Source organism: Leptonychotes weddellii, chromosome 1 (genome assembly GCF_054177405.1).
Source record: "Leptonychotes weddellii isolate Sample4059 chromosome 1, ASM5417740v2, whole genome shotgun sequence".
Taxonomy (NCBI): Eukaryota; Metazoa; Chordata; class Mammalia; order Carnivora; family Phocidae; genus Leptonychotes; species Leptonychotes weddellii.
Window position 1 is genome coordinate 84,760,330 of NC_138369.1, and position 19,017 is coordinate 84,779,346.

General features: G+C 37.7%; 1 protein-coding gene and 1 pseudogene across 4 annotated transcripts in view; one reads left to right on the forward strand and one right to left on the reverse strand.

The window, feature by feature from the left end:
• Positions 1-8,729, reverse strand: part of ATR (ATR checkpoint kinase) — a 92,558-nt gene extending 83,829 nt beyond the window's left edge. The window contains exons 1-6 of one of the 3 annotated variants that reach the window (XR_014147320.1): positions 8,545-8,729; positions 5,589-5,680; positions 4,348-4,497; positions 2,688-3,565; positions 1,543-1,718; positions 915-1,106 (exon numbers count right to left, since the gene is read on the reverse strand). Coding sequence is in view for 2 of the 3 variants with exons in the window: in XM_081827341.1 (XP_081683467.1) it covers positions 915-1,106; positions 1,543-1,718; positions 2,688-3,565; positions 4,348-4,497; positions 5,589-5,680; positions 8,545-8,603 (1,547 nt within the window). In the remaining variant the exon portion in view is untranslated. The remainder of the gene's footprint in view (positions 1-914; positions 1,107-1,542; positions 1,719-2,687; positions 3,566-4,347; positions 4,498-5,588; positions 5,681-8,544) is intronic. The other 2 variants (XM_081827341.1, XM_081827340.1) reach the window with 2 other exon arrangements.
• Positions 1-19,017, forward strand: part of LOC102742370 (large ribosomal subunit protein eL36 pseudogene) — a 150,860-nt pseudogene that overhangs the window by 11,132 nt on the left and 120,711 nt on the right. The window lies entirely within an intron of this gene.

Below are 19,017 nucleotides of genomic sequence, written 5' to 3' on the forward strand. Positions count from 1 at the left end.
TCTTCAGAGAAGATTCACACTTGTTTCTTCTGATAGAATAATTAACCTAAATTAAGAATACCAAACTGAAAAGATAATTCTAATGAGTTCTAAATCCCTACTCTTATTATCAAAGGGAAATATTCTTTTGACTAAATGTTTGACTAAAACATCGGCTTTTGAGTTATATAAAAATGTGCTCTGCTACTTTCTAATCATGTATACCCAGGAAAGTTAGTTTAGGCTTCAGACAAAAACAGTCTTGTTAGAGGAAGTAATCAAGAGGATGACCACCAGTTGACCCTCAAGCTGGACCCAGGCCATCAGAGGCTCCTCACCCCTTCCCCTGTCCTTGGAATGTACACTCTGCCTAAAGATCCCCACAGTGGGAGCTGTTCCAAGGACACAGCCTTGAGAGTAAGGTGTTGTTGAGACCATCTGGACTGAATACATAACTTAACCTCATTAAGTCCTCCAAATAAACCTCTAAGATTCTGGAAAGTGAGTTGAGAGATCAATTTATCTTTCACAGCCGCCTGAGACAAACCTTGTAAGTAAGTTCCCTTATAAAACCTGCCACCTACCAATCTGGAGTGGTCTGCCTCTTTCTTCAGTCTCTCCTTGCCCTGTGCATATAGGACCAATTTAGAAACCAATAAGCCTCAATTTCTCTAAGCCTCAATCTCTACTTTGTAAAGTAGGTATAACAGCATTTAACTTACAGAACTGTTATGAAGATTAAATAAAATATGTATAGTACTTAATACAGTACCTAGCATTTAGCAGGTGCTCAATAAAAAACAAATTATCTTTTCCATTTCACTGAAAAGTCTGTGTTCTAAGGTCACACAAATTGAGCAAATAATGAAGTCTCCTAAAGCAATAAAGCCAAATTTATTACAGACAACCCACACAAAAAATACAAGTTGTTTTACCAGTCCATGTTTTGATGAGAACAATGAACAGTACACAGAGCAGTCAGCTGTAGGACAACAGTGATTCCTTCTAAAGTTGCAATAACAGGATTCTTTAGACTACCATATTCAAGGAAAATCTGAAGGGACTCAGCTTTCTGTTTCAGGGCACTCCATAATATGCTCTTTTTGTTCATATCCACATGTTTAATTCTGTAATTAATTATAACCATAATATAAAGATATTCATATTTAATATAAATTTGGTTAATATAAAATTGGTTCAATTAAAATAACTTTCAGGGCTAACTGAAATATGGGAATTCTTTGATCACATTTGTTAACATATTTAACATATTCTAAATTGCTGATGAATATATAATCTCAAGAGATTTTTTTTTAAATACTAATAAGTTAAATTAGACAGGCAAATAAAAACTTAAAAAATCTTTTAAGTAACCATATGCAGTCATGTTATCTTTCACATTAGAATGGACTACAAGTATTAAATATTTTAAAGCATTCCCCCGACTACCTTTAAAAAGAACAACTGCTGTGTATTTAAGTCAAAGCACTTAACTAAAGGTGATTTTTAAAAGTGAATAAAGTTTTATTAAATGACTAAATACAAACTGAATGAAGGTCATACTCCTCAGTCTGTTTTGGTGGTCTTCTGGAAGAGTTTAGAGATGAGCTGAGTCGACGCCTTTTGGCTGATATTCCATCACTATCACTGCTGAGGTTTTCCTGTTGAACTTGGCATTGAACCTCAATGATTTCCATACTTTCCATTTTTAAGGCTGCATAAAGTGGGCCCAACAAATACTGAGAAAGTAAAAATAATTTCAAAAACTATGCCTTAGGAAATATGTTATTCAAAGACTGCAAAAATTCATTAGGTTATAAGTTTTCTATTAGGGTAAACTATTTTCAGAGTCTCATCAGGTAAAACAAAGACCTAAGTTAACCTATATAATTTCACAACCTATAAATAGACATATATATGATTCTGTATCTAGAACTATGGTTCTATAGTCCTAAAAGTCTTAAGACAAATTCTCTCTAACCTGTTTTTCCCTCTGTCAAAATGCTACAAAGAGGGGCGCCTGGGTGGCTCAGTTGGTTAAACATCTGTCTTCGGCTCAGATCATGATCCTAGAGTCCTGGGATCAAGCCCCGCATTGGGTTCCCTCTGCCCCTCCCCCTGCTCCTACTTGCTCTCTCTCTCTCTCTCAAATAAATAAATAAAATCTTTGTTTAAAAAATGCTACAAAGAAAAACTCTCTAAGAGAATTACTAACCTCTTTCATACTACAAATCCAGCAAGGTATAATATTTACTCAAGTTACTGTATATTTTATTGTACTGCCTGTCTCTCACAGCCTGCATAATTTGGCATGACTAGTACTATGTACCCACAGGTTTTCTAAATGTGATTGAATATAACCTGTCAAAGATAAAATCTAGGTGAGTGCTTGAAGATTTTGCAATTAAGTTGATAACTGGTCCCCTTTTAATTAATAATGCACTAAACATGCTTACACTTCACAAATTCTATTTTAAAATATCCTACTCCATTGGCAGTTCATTACCAAATTAGTGAAATCCTTCTCAAATCAAAGTAAAAGTCCATAGTAAGGAGCCAAAGTGGATTGTGAAAAAAACTCATTCCATTCTGAATATACGTTATTAAAGATATTCTATTTTCTCATTGTTACATCTTACACATATGCATACACTTACATTATAAACAAAATACATAATACTTATCAAGTAACCTTAAAAATGACTTACCTCTGCATCTACCTGAAATCCAAGCACATCCACAAGAACTCTACAAATGTTTCTCACATAAACCTTCCTGACTTGTAAAGCAGATTCATACCCAGCTGGCACATATTTAAGGAAATACTGCAGTAAGTGGCACAAAGCTGCTTTTAGCAAATCAGACTTAAGCTGCATAAGCACACCATCTTCAAACATGACACAGAGTTTTTCCAGCAGCATATTTAAATAGACAGGTTCAATATTTCTATAAGCTTCTGCTTCAAAGGGGAACAGTGTTTTTATCAGCTTTGATAATGGTTCTTCATAGAGTTTCAACTGGTCAGCATCCATTTCTACAAGATGTTTTAATAATCCCAAAAATGAGCTGAAGAAAGTGCTTGCTGGTTGTGCTGGTAATCCACCAAGCTCAAAGAGTTCAGTTAAAAGGCTAATTGCTAAGGATTTAATTTTTGGACTACCATACTCTAGCAGAACACAACCTATCCGCCAAAGAAAGAGTTCTTGCCTTCTAAAAAACACAATTGCAACAATACGAATAAGAACTGTTAATAAAGTGACTTCAATAAATTCTAAATTTTGCATGTTCACCAATTGCAAAGGAGCTGGTTGTAAATATCCCATATGTTCATCTAGTTGACTTAAAAATCGGCTAACTACCACTGGCCATTCCACAAAGTGTCCCATTGCATTTTTTCTGTGGAGGTAAATCACATCTTCAAAAAGATGTAGTAATTCCTTTGTCAGTACTCCAAAAATTGCAGGGCTCTTGCTTTTAAAAAGAAATAATAATGAGCAGATAACTTCACAGATTTTCTTATGTAACATATGACAGGATGGAGTTGCTGCAATCCGCAGAAGTCTTGTTATGATCCAATTACTGAATTCTTTGAAATAAACAAAAAAGATATTAAATAAGTACATCAGAAATGCTAACTAATTTGCTAAATCCTTGATGATTCGTTTTTATTTTTTTAAGATTTTATTTATTTATTTGACAGAGAGACACAGCGAGAGAGGGAACACAAGCAGGGGCAGTGGGAGAGGGAGAAGCCTGCTTCCCCTCCTGACCCTCCCCCCTGCTAGTGCTCTCTCTCAAATGAATAAAAAAAATCTTTAAAAAAATAAAATTAAAAAGTGTGGCAAAGAATATAGACAAACAGGTATTTATAATCCAGCTTAGTAACCACTATGATAGAAGAAATGCAGAACACAGTACAAACAGAGCATAAAGAAGGAACAACTAAGCCAGTGCTAGGGCAGGCAGTCAGGAGTTCTGGTCAGAAATTAGACAATAAGGAAATACAATGAGTAAAAGCATGGATTTTCCAATAAAACTTTGTTTACAAAAACAGGCAGCCAGCCCATGGGCCACAGATTGCTAATGCCTGATCTAGAAGAGATTATCAAAAACAGAAAAAAGAAAACTGCTCATGTGTTCAATGGCAAATAAATTTGATTATTTCTGTTCCATCCTGGGTACCTACTTCATAACAAAAGAAAACAATAAAGATACATAAAACAAAACTAACCAGTACCATTTTGCTCCCTTAAATTAGAGCAAATCTGATGAAAATATGTATAAAATGTATGTTATATTTCAGAAAAGCAGAAGAGGGTAGATTTCATAAAACCAATTGCAAATGAATGCACAAATAGCAGGACTTACCAATACAACTGCCTTTGGCCTCATTTTGCCCTTGACTTCCATTCACATTTACAAACATAAGTGGGGAGGACTTCATTATATGCTGGATGAAATCAAGCAACATCACAGAGGTTGGCTGAGAGTCAGTTTTCTTTACAAGTTCTAGAGCAACTAAAATGATAAAAGATTCATTTTAAAGAGTCATGACAAATTAGATGGCAGTCCTTTTGTTAAAAAACTAGACTTTGGTGACCAGAACTGTGTCCAGTATAGTATTCATGATAAATTGATGGGACTAAACTCTACAATCCTATCTAATTTTAAATGTTTAATAAACATGTACATTCATCTATTATACACCCATTCACCAAATATAGATTAAAGGCCTACAATATGCTTGGCACTGTACTAAAATCTGAGTGGGGAAAAAAACTTCACCTGATTAGGTGAGAGAATCAGACAAACTAATAATTATAATATGGTATGTTAACTGCACCAATCCACAATAGAGGAAGCAAGTGTCTGCGAAGATGCTGTGAAGGAACTGATTCCTAGATGATGAGAATTTGGTCAGAGAGGGGAAGGGCAAGTGGTCTAAACAGGGCCAGTACCATATGCAAACACATCTTGCAAGTATTCAGTAGTCCTTTATTATTTTTCAGCAACTCTTAATTTCATAGATTGAAAAAAGGCTGACTATTTTAAGTCATAATATCTGTGCCAAATTTGGAAGTAAGTTTATATACTATGAGCCAAATGCTATGCTATATTACCCCTTCCATGTAATTTTAACAGATATGACAAATGTGACACCATCTTGCCAAGTTGGTAATATTTGTCTTTTAAATTGCCACAAACAGGAAACAGTTGCTTCAACAACTCACAAGATCTTATTACCTCCCACAAAGTCACCAACTCTTAGAGTTTTTAAACGGCATTTGTTTCTCAACCACTAGTGTAAGACCTAGCTACAACAGGGTCCACATCATTAGAAATGGCCAACTATTTTTTATCTATTCTAATAGCTTAGATCAAAGAACACCATAGCAAGCAGCAGAAAATCTAGATAACAAGCAGGAAAACAGAATTACTTTAAATGCCTAAATCACATTATGTAATAAGTTGCTTGAAAATAGTAACTATCATAAATACTAACTTTACATTTAAAACTACATGGAGAAAAATGCTAGCATAATGCTGTATATATGGAAAAGAAAACAATTTAATTCATAAAATTTATATAAGAAATAACTGTTTCTTACCAACATTTACATCTGTAAGTATTCGGTCAATGAACTGACATAAAATTTGTCTTGGCTTCTGTACAACTGTATTATAGTCCTCTGGACTGGCACTAAAATACAAATAAAAAGTTTTTAAGCCTTAAAGAGACTCACAATTTCATTTGTAAAAAATTCTCGAAATTTGAATTTATCAAATGTATTTAGTTTTAATGTTAACATTCATTGTATCCTTCTGTTTAAAAATGAAAGAAAAATTTAAATACACATTACTGATTTAGAAGGGAAAAAACATGCTAAATGACACCAGAGGCACCCAATATGCAAAATCTAGACCTGTCCTGCCCAATATAGTAGCCATTATTTATGTAGCTATCGAGCACTTGAAATGTGGTTAGTCCAAATTGAAATGTGCTTTAAGTATAAAATATACATTGGATTTTAAATATTTGGTACCAGAATATCTCATTAATAATTTTATATTAATTACATGTAGAAATGATATCTAGAGATACTGAGTTATATAAAATATATTATTGAAAATTACTTTCACCTATTTTCTTTTTACTTTTTGTCATGTGGCTACTAGAAAAAATTTTTTTAAAAGATTTTATTTATTTATTTGACACAGAGAGAGAGAGAGACAGTGAGAGCAGGAACACAAGCAGGGGGAGTGGGAGAGGAAGAAGCAGGCTTCCCACCGAGCAGGGAGCCCGATGCAGAGCTCGATCCCAGGACCCTGGGATCATGACCTGAGCCGAATGTAGATGCTTAACCGAATTAGCCATCCAGGCGCCCCTAGAAAATTTTTAATTATATATGTGGCTTGCATTTTATTCATATTGAGCAGTGTTGACCTAGACTTTCGGAAAATCTACAGAACACAGTTTCTTCAACAAATGAATTAAGGGGAAAAAAAAAAGAGGAGAAACCTATAACAAAGACTTAAGAGCCATATCAATCAATTACAATCTATGATCCTACAATGGATTCTGATAAAAAAACTAAAAAAAGCAAAACAAAACAAAACAAACAGCTCTGATAACTGCTATCTCTTTGACTTTGGTTCTTCAATTTCTGTGACTCAGTTTCTTACTGAATGGTGATAAAATGTACTCCATTCTACATCATGGAGACACTGTGAGACTGAATAGGCTTGAATGAAGCAGTTGCAGTAAGAAACTCATGACAGTTAACTATTATTATACAATTCTCTATGGGTCAATTTTTTCGGTTCTTTCCCTTAGAATATCCACAATTAAATGAAATGAAAGGTAACATAAGCTCTGGTGATGTGAGAGACTATAAATAAATCCAAGATACTATCATTTTACTAACAAGTCTCATAAAGGAAGAAAAAAGAGGGAAGAAAAGTATTAATTAGTTAATTCTACATTAAAACAAGATGGGGAAAAAAATATTAGCTTCACATTGAGCCTGAAAGATGAAATCTGTACATCAATTTTCTAAAATGAGCATGTGTATTCACGTTACTTTATAAAATGTTAACACAGGGGCACCTGGGCGGCTCAGTAGGTTAAGCGGCTGCCTTCGGCTGGGGTCAGGATCCCAGGGTCCTGGGATTGAGTCCCGCATCGGGCTCCCTGCTCAGCAGGGAGCCTGCTTCTCCTTCTCCCTGCCTCTCTGCCTACTTGTGCTCTCTCTCTCTCTGTCAAATAAATAAAATCTTTAAAAAAAATAAATAAAATAAAATGTTAACACAAAGTATGCTTGCAACATTCATGAAAAGTGAAAAAAACACAAAAACAGAATAATTCAGTTAAGACAAGTGTGGTTCCTTCATTTATCCTCTTATTTATGTGATTAAGACTAAATATCCTTGTATGGCCAACAAGTGGAGATGAACACAACTGCACCCCAAAAAGAAAGGAATTAAATATCCCATGGATATTATATATATATATATCTATACATATACATGTATAGATATATATATAATGTCAGTTCTGACTTTGTGTGCTAAGTTTTCAAACAGCTTAAAAAATTGGGAAGCAATTATTCCGACTGATGGTTCAACTGCAGTTGTGGTACAAGCCCATTTTTTTCTTGTTCGCAGTGGGTTACAACTTAAAAAAAAAAAAAAAAAGCAAGCAAAACAAAAACCCTGCCTTCCTTAGGCCTGGTTGAGGGAAAGTGCGAGTGTGCTGAAGGGGGATAGCAACCATCCACATCCCTCCCCTCCCTTCAGGTGGGATACTGGTTTACCTGATTTTACTGTTCGGTTCACAGAAAACAGGCTTTTGCAAATGAAACAATATTATTTTCACATTTTGGCAACATTCTGTGCACATTTATATCTTGTGGACGTTGTAGCAGGTCCCTAGAGTTTCTGACTAAAATAACGGATTGGGGACTGGATGGCCAACAGGAAATGGGTCCTATCTTCAGAACGACCTATGGTTTCATTCTGAAGAAAGAAACCAACTGCCTTTTCTAGCAATTGGCCTTCCTTGCACAAAATGAGAACCAGTGATTTTTCTTCTAAAAGAGGCAGTTTGGGTCCAAAGGTAAAGCTAAAAACCCAATTCCTTCCGGAGCGATCACAAAGAATAGAAACTGGGGAAAGTTCATGGGTCAAGTCCCTCATCTCAGGAAAGAAGTTTCCGGGAAGCAAATGAGTGAAGAAAGTGATCAGAAGGGGCCGTTCCCTCCAGCTGCAGGGGACAAGCCCCGGGGAAGGGACGAGCTCCCGGGCGCCGCTGAGGTATGGGGTCGGCGAACGCCTCTCGTTCCCTGGACCGAACGCCGGGAGTCTGCGGCGACGCCTCGCATATTTTTAACCACCTCTCTGAGGGAGAAGTGCTGAAATGAGTCTCGAAACATCCACAAAGGCCGGGGTTGAAGGTTTCGGAGCCGGCACGCGCGCGGCTGGTGAGGGAGAGCACGTGAGACGCCATCCTGGCCGGGTGGAGAAAAACGCGGGACCGGGAGCGGGAGCGGCCGGGCCTGGCCCTACCTGCCCAACTCCCGCAGAGCGGGGATCATAGACGCCAACTCCAGGCCGTGGTCGCCCATGCTGAGAATGCGCCGCACTCATCAACGGCGCCGACGCGGACTCCCGGCGTCTCCCCAGCTACCTCTACCGGGAAGGCGCGGCGCCGGACAGTGCCCCGCCAGGCCCAAAACTCCTCCCGGAAGCCGCTGCTGGTCCTACCCCGTTAGGCCCCATTCTTTTTCCTTGTAGGACCCGGGGGAAGCCGAGAGGCCGAAAAGGGGTGGAGCAAAGCAGGCGGAGCGCGCGTCGGTCAAGTTTCCCACTGCGTCTCGGGTTTAGGGCGGAACGAGGGGCGGGCGTGATTCGCGACGAGTTTTGGTTTTTACCCGCATCCTTTGCTACAGCTTGGGAGGTTCAGGGAGGCAAGATCCCCGGTTCTGGAGAAGAAACAGGCTTGACGGGCGCTAGCCCTGCCTCCCTCGCATCACAAAAGTGAGAACTGAGATAATTCCCAGAGTTTGTGTGCAAACTTGGCAGCTGCAGGCGGTGAAATTAAGATCACAAAGTCCTCTCCTGGTTCACAGGAGGAGAAATGTTTTCAAGGCCTGGGCAGCTCGGATTGCCACCCGTACTCCCAGAGGACTAGAATAAGGAAACACCTCGTGCCTATCACCCAACTTCAATAATTGTTGCATATGGCCAGTCTTTGTTTCATCTATAACTACCCTTCCCATTTCCCCTCTTCCTAATTGGATTATTTTTTTTTTTAAGATTTTATTTATTTATTTGACAGAGAGCACAAGCAGGGGGAGTGGCAGGCCGAGGGAGAGGGAGAATCAGGCTCCCTGCAGAGCAGGGGGAGCCCGATGTGGGACCTAATCCCAGGACCCTGGGATGATGACCTGAGCCAAAGGCAGTGGCTTAACCAACTGAGCCACTAACTGGACAGGCGCCCCCTAATTGGATTATTTTAAAGAAAATCTCCAACATCAAATAAATTTATCTATAAATACTTAAGTTTATAGCTCTTAAAGATAAGGATTCAATTCTGCCTCGAAATAATCAAACCAATCTACTTCCCTCCAAATCCCATTACCACCATGCTAGTTTCAGACTATCACAATTGTTCCCACAGCGTTCTAGTTTACCTCTCTTCCTTTAGGCTTTTCCTTCCAATCTATTCTCTACACTGGACCCTCCCAACTTTTTCTTTTTTTAATCGTACAACAGTATCATTGGAATTTTTAAAATATATGCATCCTAATGTGTGCATATTTATTAACCACATATATTTATTTATTTATTTATTTTAAAGATTTTATTTATTTATTTGAGACAGAGAGAATGAGAGAGAGAGAGCACATGAGAGGGGGGAGGGTCAGAGGCAGAAGCAGGCTCTCTGCCGAGCAGGGAGCCCGATGCGGGACTCGATCCAGGGACTCCAGGATCATGACCTGAGCCGAAGGCAGTCGCTTAACCAACTGAGCCACCCAGGCGCCCAACCACATATATTTAGCACTATGTTATAGTATACATAAAATGCGTGATGATGTAAATTTGGACAAAATACAACCGTTGATTGGTGTCTGTATTCCTCTCACTGCCTTTTTATCATTAGGGGGAGTGGAATGTGGGGGGGTAGAGAGTGAAGCAGGAAGCAGAGAGGCTGAGGTAGGTGGGTCCCCTAGTGTCCTTGAGACCTTGGTATTTCCTAAGCCCAGTGTCTAATTAAAAGTTGATAAGGGCGCACCAGCAATGCCTTGGAGGTTTCAGCCTGCATGTGTATAGAATGGTCCCCATTGATGATTAAACTTGGGGGGGGAAATGACCACCAGGTGGCACCACAGCCCAAATAAGAGGAAAATGGACTTGCCCGTTCTCAGATGCCCAAACTCCTGGCTGCCCAGCTCTGCAAGTTCCATCATAATGCATTGGATTTTTAAAATTTCATTTATGGTATTTTGTCAGGATTTTACTGTATAATTCACACTATAAAATATACACTAAAATAGAAATCTTTTTTTTTTTTAAAGATTATTTATTTATTTGTCAGAGAGAGAGAGCACATACAAGCAGGGGGAGCGGCAGGGGTAGGGGACAGGCAGAAGGAAAAGCAGGCTCCCCACTTAGCAAGGAGCCTGATGCTGGACTCCATCCCAGGGCCCTGGGATCATGACATGAGCCGAAGGCAGACACTTAACCGACTGAGCCACCCAGGTGTCCCTAAAATAGAAATCTTAAGGAAATGAGATAAAAATATAGATTTCAATTTTCTTTCTACACTGGAATGGACTGAAATATATACCTCCTTGGTACATGGTGCTCGAAAATTTGCATTTTAAATAATTTTTAATTTTTGTTTCTCCTAGTTTTATCGAGAAATAAATGACATGTTACTGCATGTTACTGTATAAGGTTAAGGCATACAGCATGATGGTTTCATTTGCATATATTATAAAATGATTACCATAATAGGTTCAGCTAACATCCATCTTCTCATATAGGGACAATAAAAAGAAAGAAGAATAAAAGAAAAAAATATTTTCTCCTTGTAATGAGAACTCAGGATTTACTCTCTTAACTTTCCTATACACCGTACAGCAGTATTAGCTATAGTCATCATGTATTCATTATATCCCTAGTACTTATCTATCTTGTAACTAGAAGTTTGTACTTTTTGGCCACATTGGTCCAATTCCCCTCCTACTACCTCCTACCTCTGATAACCACAAATCTGACCTCTTTTTCTATGAATTTGGTGGGATTTTTTGGTTTGTTTTATATTCCACATGTAAGTGAGATCGTATGGTATTTATCTTTCTCTTTCCTGCTTATTTCACTCAGCATAATGCCTTCCAGGTCTCTCCATGTTGTCAGAAATGGTAGGATTCCCTCTTTTTGTGGTTAAATAATATTCCATTATATATATATACATATATATATCCATTATATATATACTCATATATATGTCACAATTTCTTTATTCATTCATCCATTGATGGATACTTAGGTTACCTGTTTCCATATCTTGTCTATTGTAAATAATGCTACTATGAACATAGGAGTGCAGATATCTTTTCAAGTTAGTGTTTTTATTAACTTAGGATGTATTCCCAGAAGTGGAATTATTGGATTGTATGGTAGCTCTATTTTTAATTTTTTGAGGATCCTCCATAGTCTTTTCCATAGTATCTGTACCAATTTACAATCCCACCAACAGTGCACAAGGCTTCCCTTTTCTCCATATCCATGCCAGTATTTGTTATCTCTCATCTGTTTGATAATAGCCATTCTAACAGGAATGAAGTGATGTCTCACTGTGCTTTAAATTTACATTTCCCTAATGACTAGTGATGTTGAACTTCTTTTCAGGTACCAGTTGGCCTTTCATATATCTTCTTTGGAGAAATATTTATTCAAGTCTTTTACCCAATTTTTAATTGGGTTGTTTGTTTTCTTGTTATTGAGTTGTATGAACTCTTTCTATACTTTGGTTATCAACCCCTTATCAGATATATGGTTTGCAAATATGTTTCCCAATTTGTAGATTGTCTTTTCACTTTGTTGATGGGTTTTTTTGCTATGCAAAAGCTTTTTAGTTTGATTTAGTCCCACTTCTTTGTTTTCTATTTTGCTGCTTATGCTTTAGATGTCATATCCAAATATCATTACCATGATCCATGTTAAGAAGCTTTGTTTCTATGTTTTCTTCTAGGAGTTTTATGGTTTCAGGTTTTACGTTTAAATCTTTAATCCACTCCAAGTAAATTTTTGTAAGTGGTATAAGATATGGATCCAGTTTCATTCTTTTACATGTGAATATCCAATTATCCCAGCATCATTTATTGAAGAGATTATCTTTTCTCCGCTGAGTCTTCTTGGCTCCCTTGTCAAATATTAGTTTGCCATATGTGCTCAGATTTATTTCTGCACTCTTGATTCTGTTCCATTGGTCTATTTGTCTGTTTTCAGGCCAGTACCATTCTGTTTGTATGACTATAGCTTTAGTTATAGCTTGAAATCAGGAAATGATACCTTCTGATTTGTTCTTCTTTCTCATTATTTTTTTGGTTATTCAGGTCCTTTGGTGGTTCCATATAAATTTTAGGAGTGTTTTCTTGTTTGTTTGTATACTTCTGTAAAAAATGCTACTGGAATCTTGATAGGGATTGCATTGAATCTATAGATGGCTTTTGGTAGTATTGACATTTAACAATATTAGTTCTTCCAATCCACGAACGAACACAGAATACCTTTCCATTTCTTTGTGTCTTCTTCAGTTTCTTTCACCGGTGTTGTAATTTTTAGTATAGAGATCATTTCCTCCTTAGTTAAATTTATTCCTAAGTATTTTACTGTTTTTGATGCTATTGTAAATGGGATCTATTCCTTTATTTCTTTCTCAGAAATTTTATTGTTAGTGTATAGAAATGTTACTGATTTTTTTATGTTAGTTTGGTATCCAGCAACTTTACTGAAATCATTGATTAGATAAAAGTTTTTTGTTGGATCTTTAGGATTTTCTATATATAATATCATGTCATCTGCAAATAGAGACAATTTTACTTCTTCCTTTCCTATTCTGATACCTTTTTTTTTTCTTGCCTCATTGCTTTAGCTAGGACTTCCAGTACTATGTTGAATAGGAGTGGTGCAAGTGGACACCCGCTCTTGTTCCCACTCTTAGAGGAAAAGATTTCATCCTCTCACCGTTGAGTATGATGTTAACTGTGGGCTTATCATATATGAACTTTATTACATTGAGATATGTTCCTTCTATGCCTACTTTGTTAAGAGTTTTTATCATGAATGGATGTTGAATTTTGTCAAATGCTTTTTCTGCATCTATTAAGGTGATCATATGATTCTTTTCTTTTGGTCTATTGATATGAGGTAGCTCGTTGATTGATATGTGTATGTATGTGTATGATATGTGTCTTTGCATCCCAAGGATAAATCCCACAAGATCATGGTGAATGATTCATTTAATGTGGTGCTGAATTTGGTTTAGTAGTATTTTATTGAGAATTTTTCCTTCTATATTTATCAGGGGTATTGGCTTGTAGTTTTCTTTTCTAGTAGTGTTTTTCCTGGTTTTGGTATCAGGATAATTTCAGCTTCATAAAATGAGTTTGGCAGTGTTCCCTCCTCTTCAATTTTTTGGAAGAATTTGAGAAGTATTCGTGTTAATTTTTCTTTAGATGTTTGGTAAAATTCACCATTGAAGTCATCTGGTCCTGGGCTTTTCTTTGTTGGGAGATTTTTTTTATTACTGATTTAATCTCCTAACTAGTAATTGGCCTATTCAGATTTTCTATTTCTTTCTGATTCAGTCTTGGTAAGTTGTGTGTTTCTAAGAATATTTCCATTTCTTCTAGGTTGTCCAATCTGTTGGAGCTTAGTAGCCTCTTATGATTCTTTGAATTTCTGTGGTATCAATTATAATGTTATTTTTCATTTATAATTTTGTTGATTTGGGTCCTTTCTCTTTTTTCCTTGGTTAATCTAGTTAAGGGTTTATCAGTTTTATCTTTACAAAGAATCAACTCTTACTTTTGTTAATCTTTTCTGTTGTTTTTCTGTTCCTAATTTTATTTATTTCTGCTCTCATCTTTATTATTTCCTCTCTTCTGCCAACTTTGGGCTCAGTTTGTTCTTTTTCTAGTTCCTTAAGGCATAGAGTTAGATTATTTATTTGGGATCTTTCTTCCTTCTTAATGTGGGTGTGTATTGTTAACTGTTCTTGCTGCATCCCAGCAGTTCTGGTATGTTGTGTTTCCATTTTTGTTAGTCTCAAGAAACTGTGTTATTTTCTCTTTAATTTCTTCTTTCATCCATTGGTTGTTCAGGAGAGTATTGTTTAATTTCCATGTGTTTGTTAATTTTCCAATTTTCTTCTTACTGGTTTCTGTTTTTATGTCATTGTGGTCAGAGAAGATAGTTGGTATGATTTCAGTCTTCTTGAATTTGCTAAGATTTATTTTGTGGCCTGAGATATGGTCATTCCTAGAAAATGTTCCGTGTGTGCTTGGGAAGAATATGTATTCTGCTGTTGTTGGATAGAATGTTTTGTATATGTGTTTGTTAGGTCCGTTTGGTCAATAGTGTTATTCAAATACACAGTTTCCTTATTGATTCTGTCTGGATGATCTATCCATTGTAGAGAGTGGGATATTAAAGTCCTCAACTATTATTGCATTACTCTTTACTTCTCCTTTTAGCTCTGTTAGTTTTTGTTTTAGATATTTAGGTGCTCTGATGTTGGGCATATAAATATTTATAATTGTTATATCTTCTTGATATATTAAACTCTATTATTATTATGTAATGACCTGCTTTGTCTCTTTTTACCATTTGTAGTGTAAAGCGGGTTGTTTCTGATATAAGCATAGCTACCCCTACTTTTTTTTGGTTGTCATTTGCTTGAAATGACTTTTTTTCCATACCTTCACTCAGTCTATGTGTGTCTTTAAGGCTAAAGTGAACCTCTTTTTTTGTTTTTGTTTTTTTAAGATTTTATTTATTTATCTGAGAGAGAGAGAATGAGAGAGAGAACACGAGAGGGGGGAGGGTCAGAGGCAGAAGCAGACTCACTGCTGAGCAGGGAGCCCGATGCGGGACTCGATCCCGGGACTCCAGGATCATGACCTGAGCTGAAGGCAGTCGTTTAACCAACTGAGTCACCCAGGTGCCCTAAAGTGAATCTCTTGTAGCCATCATATTGTCAGATCTTTTTTTTTTTTTTAATCCATTCAGCCATTCTATGTCTTTTGAGTGGGGAATTTAATCTATTTGTTTAAAGTAATTATTGATAGGTAAGGACTTACTATGCTATTTAGTTGCTTTCTGGTTGTTTTGTAGACTCATTATTCTTTGTTTTTTATCATGTTTTCTTTTTCTGTGTTTGGAAGTCTTTTGGTATCAGTATGCTCTGACTTTTTTATTGTATTCTTCTGTGTAATTACTACAAGATTTTTCCCTTGTATCATGAGGTTTACATAAAATACCTTAAACTTATAATATCTAGGTGCACCTGGGTGGTTCAGTGGGTTAAGCAGCTGCCTTTGGCTCCGGTCATGATCCCAGGGTCCTGGGATCGAGCCCTGGGAGAGCAGGGAGCCTGCTTCTCCCTCTCCCTCTGCCTGCTGCTCTGCCTACTTGTGCTCTCTCTCTACCTCTCTGTCAAATAAATAAATAAAATCTTAAAAAAAACTTATAAGATCTATTTTAAAATTGATAACAACTTAATATTTTTTAAAGATTTTATTTATTTATTTGACAGAGAGAGAGAGACAGCGAGAGAGGGAACACAAGCAGGGGGAGTGGGAGAGGAAGAAGCAGGCTTCCCGCTGAGCAGGGAGCCCAATGCGGGGCTCGATCCCAGAACCCTGGGATCATGACCTGAGCCGAAGGCAGACGCTTAACTGACTGAGCCACCCAGGTGCCCCGATAACAACTTAATTTTAATAGAATTTATATACTTTACACTTTTACTTCTTGTCCTCCTCACATTTTAAGTTATTGCTATTACAATTTACATTTTTTAATATTGTGTAATTAATAACAGATTATTGTATTTATGGTTATTTTTTCTAAGCTCATTTTTTTAACTTTTAAACTAGAGTTGTGAGTTATGTACCACCATTACCATATTGCAGAATCTAACTATGCTTTTATATTTAGTGAGATTTATGCTACCTTTTTGTGTTTTTATGATGTTAATTAACATCCTTTTACTTCCACTCAAAGAACTCCCTTTAACATTTCTTGGAAGGCAGGTCTGGTGGTAATGAATTTTTTCAGCCTTTATTTGTTTGGGAAAATCTTTATCCCTACTTCATTTCCAAAGGACAGTTTTGCTAGTTAGAGAATTCTTGGTTAACAGTGATTTTCTTTCAATATGTTGAATATGTCATCCCATTCTCTTCCTGGCCTGAAAAGTTTCTATTGAGAAAGCCACCTATAGTCTTATGGAGCTTTCCTTATATGTAACTTCCCTTTTGTCTTGCTGCTTTTAAAATTCTTTCTTTGTCTTTGACTTTTGACAGTTTAATTATGATGTGTCTCATTGTTACCCTATTTAGGTTCAACCTATTTGGAGTCATTTGGGCCTCATGGATCTAGATGTCCATTTCTCTCCTCAGGTTCAGGAGGTTTTCTGCCATTATTGCTTTAAATATACTTTTTGTCCCTTTCTCTTTCTCTTCTTCTTCTAGAAATCCCATAATGTGAATATTGTTTCTTTTCATTCTTTCCTCATGATTGCCATAGGCTTTCTTTACTGTTTTTCCTTCTTTTTTTCTTTTCACTCCTCTGACTAATTTCCAATGTCCTATCCTCCAGGCCACTGATTCTTTCTTCTGGATGGTCAAATCTATTTTTGAAACTATTAAATTTTTCAATTCATTTATTATATTTTTCAATTCTAGGATTTCTGTGTTTTTGTTTGTTTAATGGTTGCTATTTTTTGTCAAATTTCCTGTTTTGTTCATGCTTTGTTTAGTTGTCTGTCTGTGTTTTCTTGTAGTTCATGAAACATCCTCTTTTTTTTTAAGATTTTATTTATTTATTAGAGACATAGTGAGAGCAGGAACACAAGCAGAGGGAGTGGGAGAGGGAGAAGCAGGCTTCCCGCCTAGCAGGGAGCCTGATGTGGGGCTCGATCCCAGGATCCTGGGATCATGACTTGAGCTGACAGCAGATGCTTAATGACTGAGCCACCCAGGGGCCCCTCATGAAACATCTCTAAGAGGATTATTCTGAATTCTTTGTCTGACAGTTCATAAATCTCCATTTTTTTAGAGTCAGTTATTGGACCTTCATTGATTTCCTTTGGTGGTATTGTATATACCTGACTTTTTGTGATCTTTGATTCCTTATGTTGGTATCTGTAAATTTGAGAAATGGGGCTCCCCTTCCAGACTTCACAGGTGTATTTTGGCAGAGACAGTTCTTCACTAGCTCAATTTGGGTTTCTGGGTATGTCTGCTTGTAATGTATTTGGCCAGGTGGGGCCTGCTATTATGGTTTAGTTTGGGATGAGGCAAATTTTTGAGCTCTGAGGATGAGGATGTGCGGTGTATCACTGGCTGACAAGAGTTGGGTAGGATTGCAGGCTTGGCTCCCTACTGAAGTAAGATTGCAGGATGGGCTCTGCAGGTGCCTGAATTCTCTAGTCAGACTTACTAGATGGTTGGGTATATTCAGTAGTAGATGGGGCTATGAATTAGCTTCCCTGCCCTGGCAGGGTAGCAGACCAGAGCCCAGGGCCTGTGCACTTCATTGTTTGGGGGCCCTAATCAGACCTGACTCTGCACTGATTTCCCTGGTCAGGTAAGGAGGCCAGTGGTTTTGCTCTGCAGATGGGGAAGTCACAGGCTGTGCTCTCTATTCAAGTGCCACTGTATGTAGGGCTGTTAAATGGGCTGTGCAGCTTCCTGTGTACTCTGGGTAAGCTTCCTGATCAGACAGGTGGAAAGCTATAATCAGCAATGAGCAGGGCTATTAAGTAGATTTCCTGCCCAGGTGCAGCAGAAGAAGCTCTAAAACTGGTAAAGCTCTTTGTTGTCCAAGCTCAAGCCAACCTGCCCCCCAAGTTCTCTGGCTTAATAGAGCCCCTGGCTTTGTTCTGTAAACTGTCAACCTTATCTGCTTTTCTCTCTGTTTGAGTGCCACTGGGCCACACAGCTTTCAACTGTTTTCACCAGCCCTTCTGGTCAGATGGGGCTGGAAGTCACTTTCCAAAGTGGGTGGGGCTGTGGCTCATCTCCTTTCTTGGGCATAGGCAAACCGGGCTTTAGGGCCAGCAAAACTCCTCATTTGAGGATCCAAATCAGGCAGATCTGTACTCCACCAAGTTCCCTGGTCAGTGTGTGTTCCTGACTTGGTTCTGCAGATGAGCAAAACCACTGGTTGGGATTACTACTTGGGCAAAGCAAGAATGAACTCTTTCTGCCAAGATCCATGAGCTGGTTGTTACAAGCCCTTCCTCCTTCTCCATTACAGTCAGATTCCCAGTAGCTGGGCCCCACACACTCCCCTGTAACTCCTGTGGTGTAAGATTGGAGTAGGGCCTCCTCAAAAGTGACCCACAATGCTGGGGAAGGCTGGTTATCCCTCCTGGGCTCTCTTTTCACATTAGAGGAACTGAAAATTCAGGAGATGCCTCACCATGTGTTCTGGACTTTCCTGAGGGAGGGGCAATGCATTCAACATGTAGCTGCTTCTCTTTTCTAATGCAGTCATCTTGGTCTCTGGGTGCATGCAGGTGCTTCAACCTAACCCCCATGTTCTGGGAGTCTCTCAGTGGTTTCTTGTTCTTGAATAAATGTTGGTTGTTCTTCTTGTGAGGAGGAGCAATGTCATGAATAACTTGTGACATCACTCCCATAATTTTCATCTTAAATAATTTTTAAATTACTTATTTAATAAGTCAAAAATTTATTTTTATTTTTAATAATTAAAAAAATGCTCCTAAGTAATGCTTTTGATGTT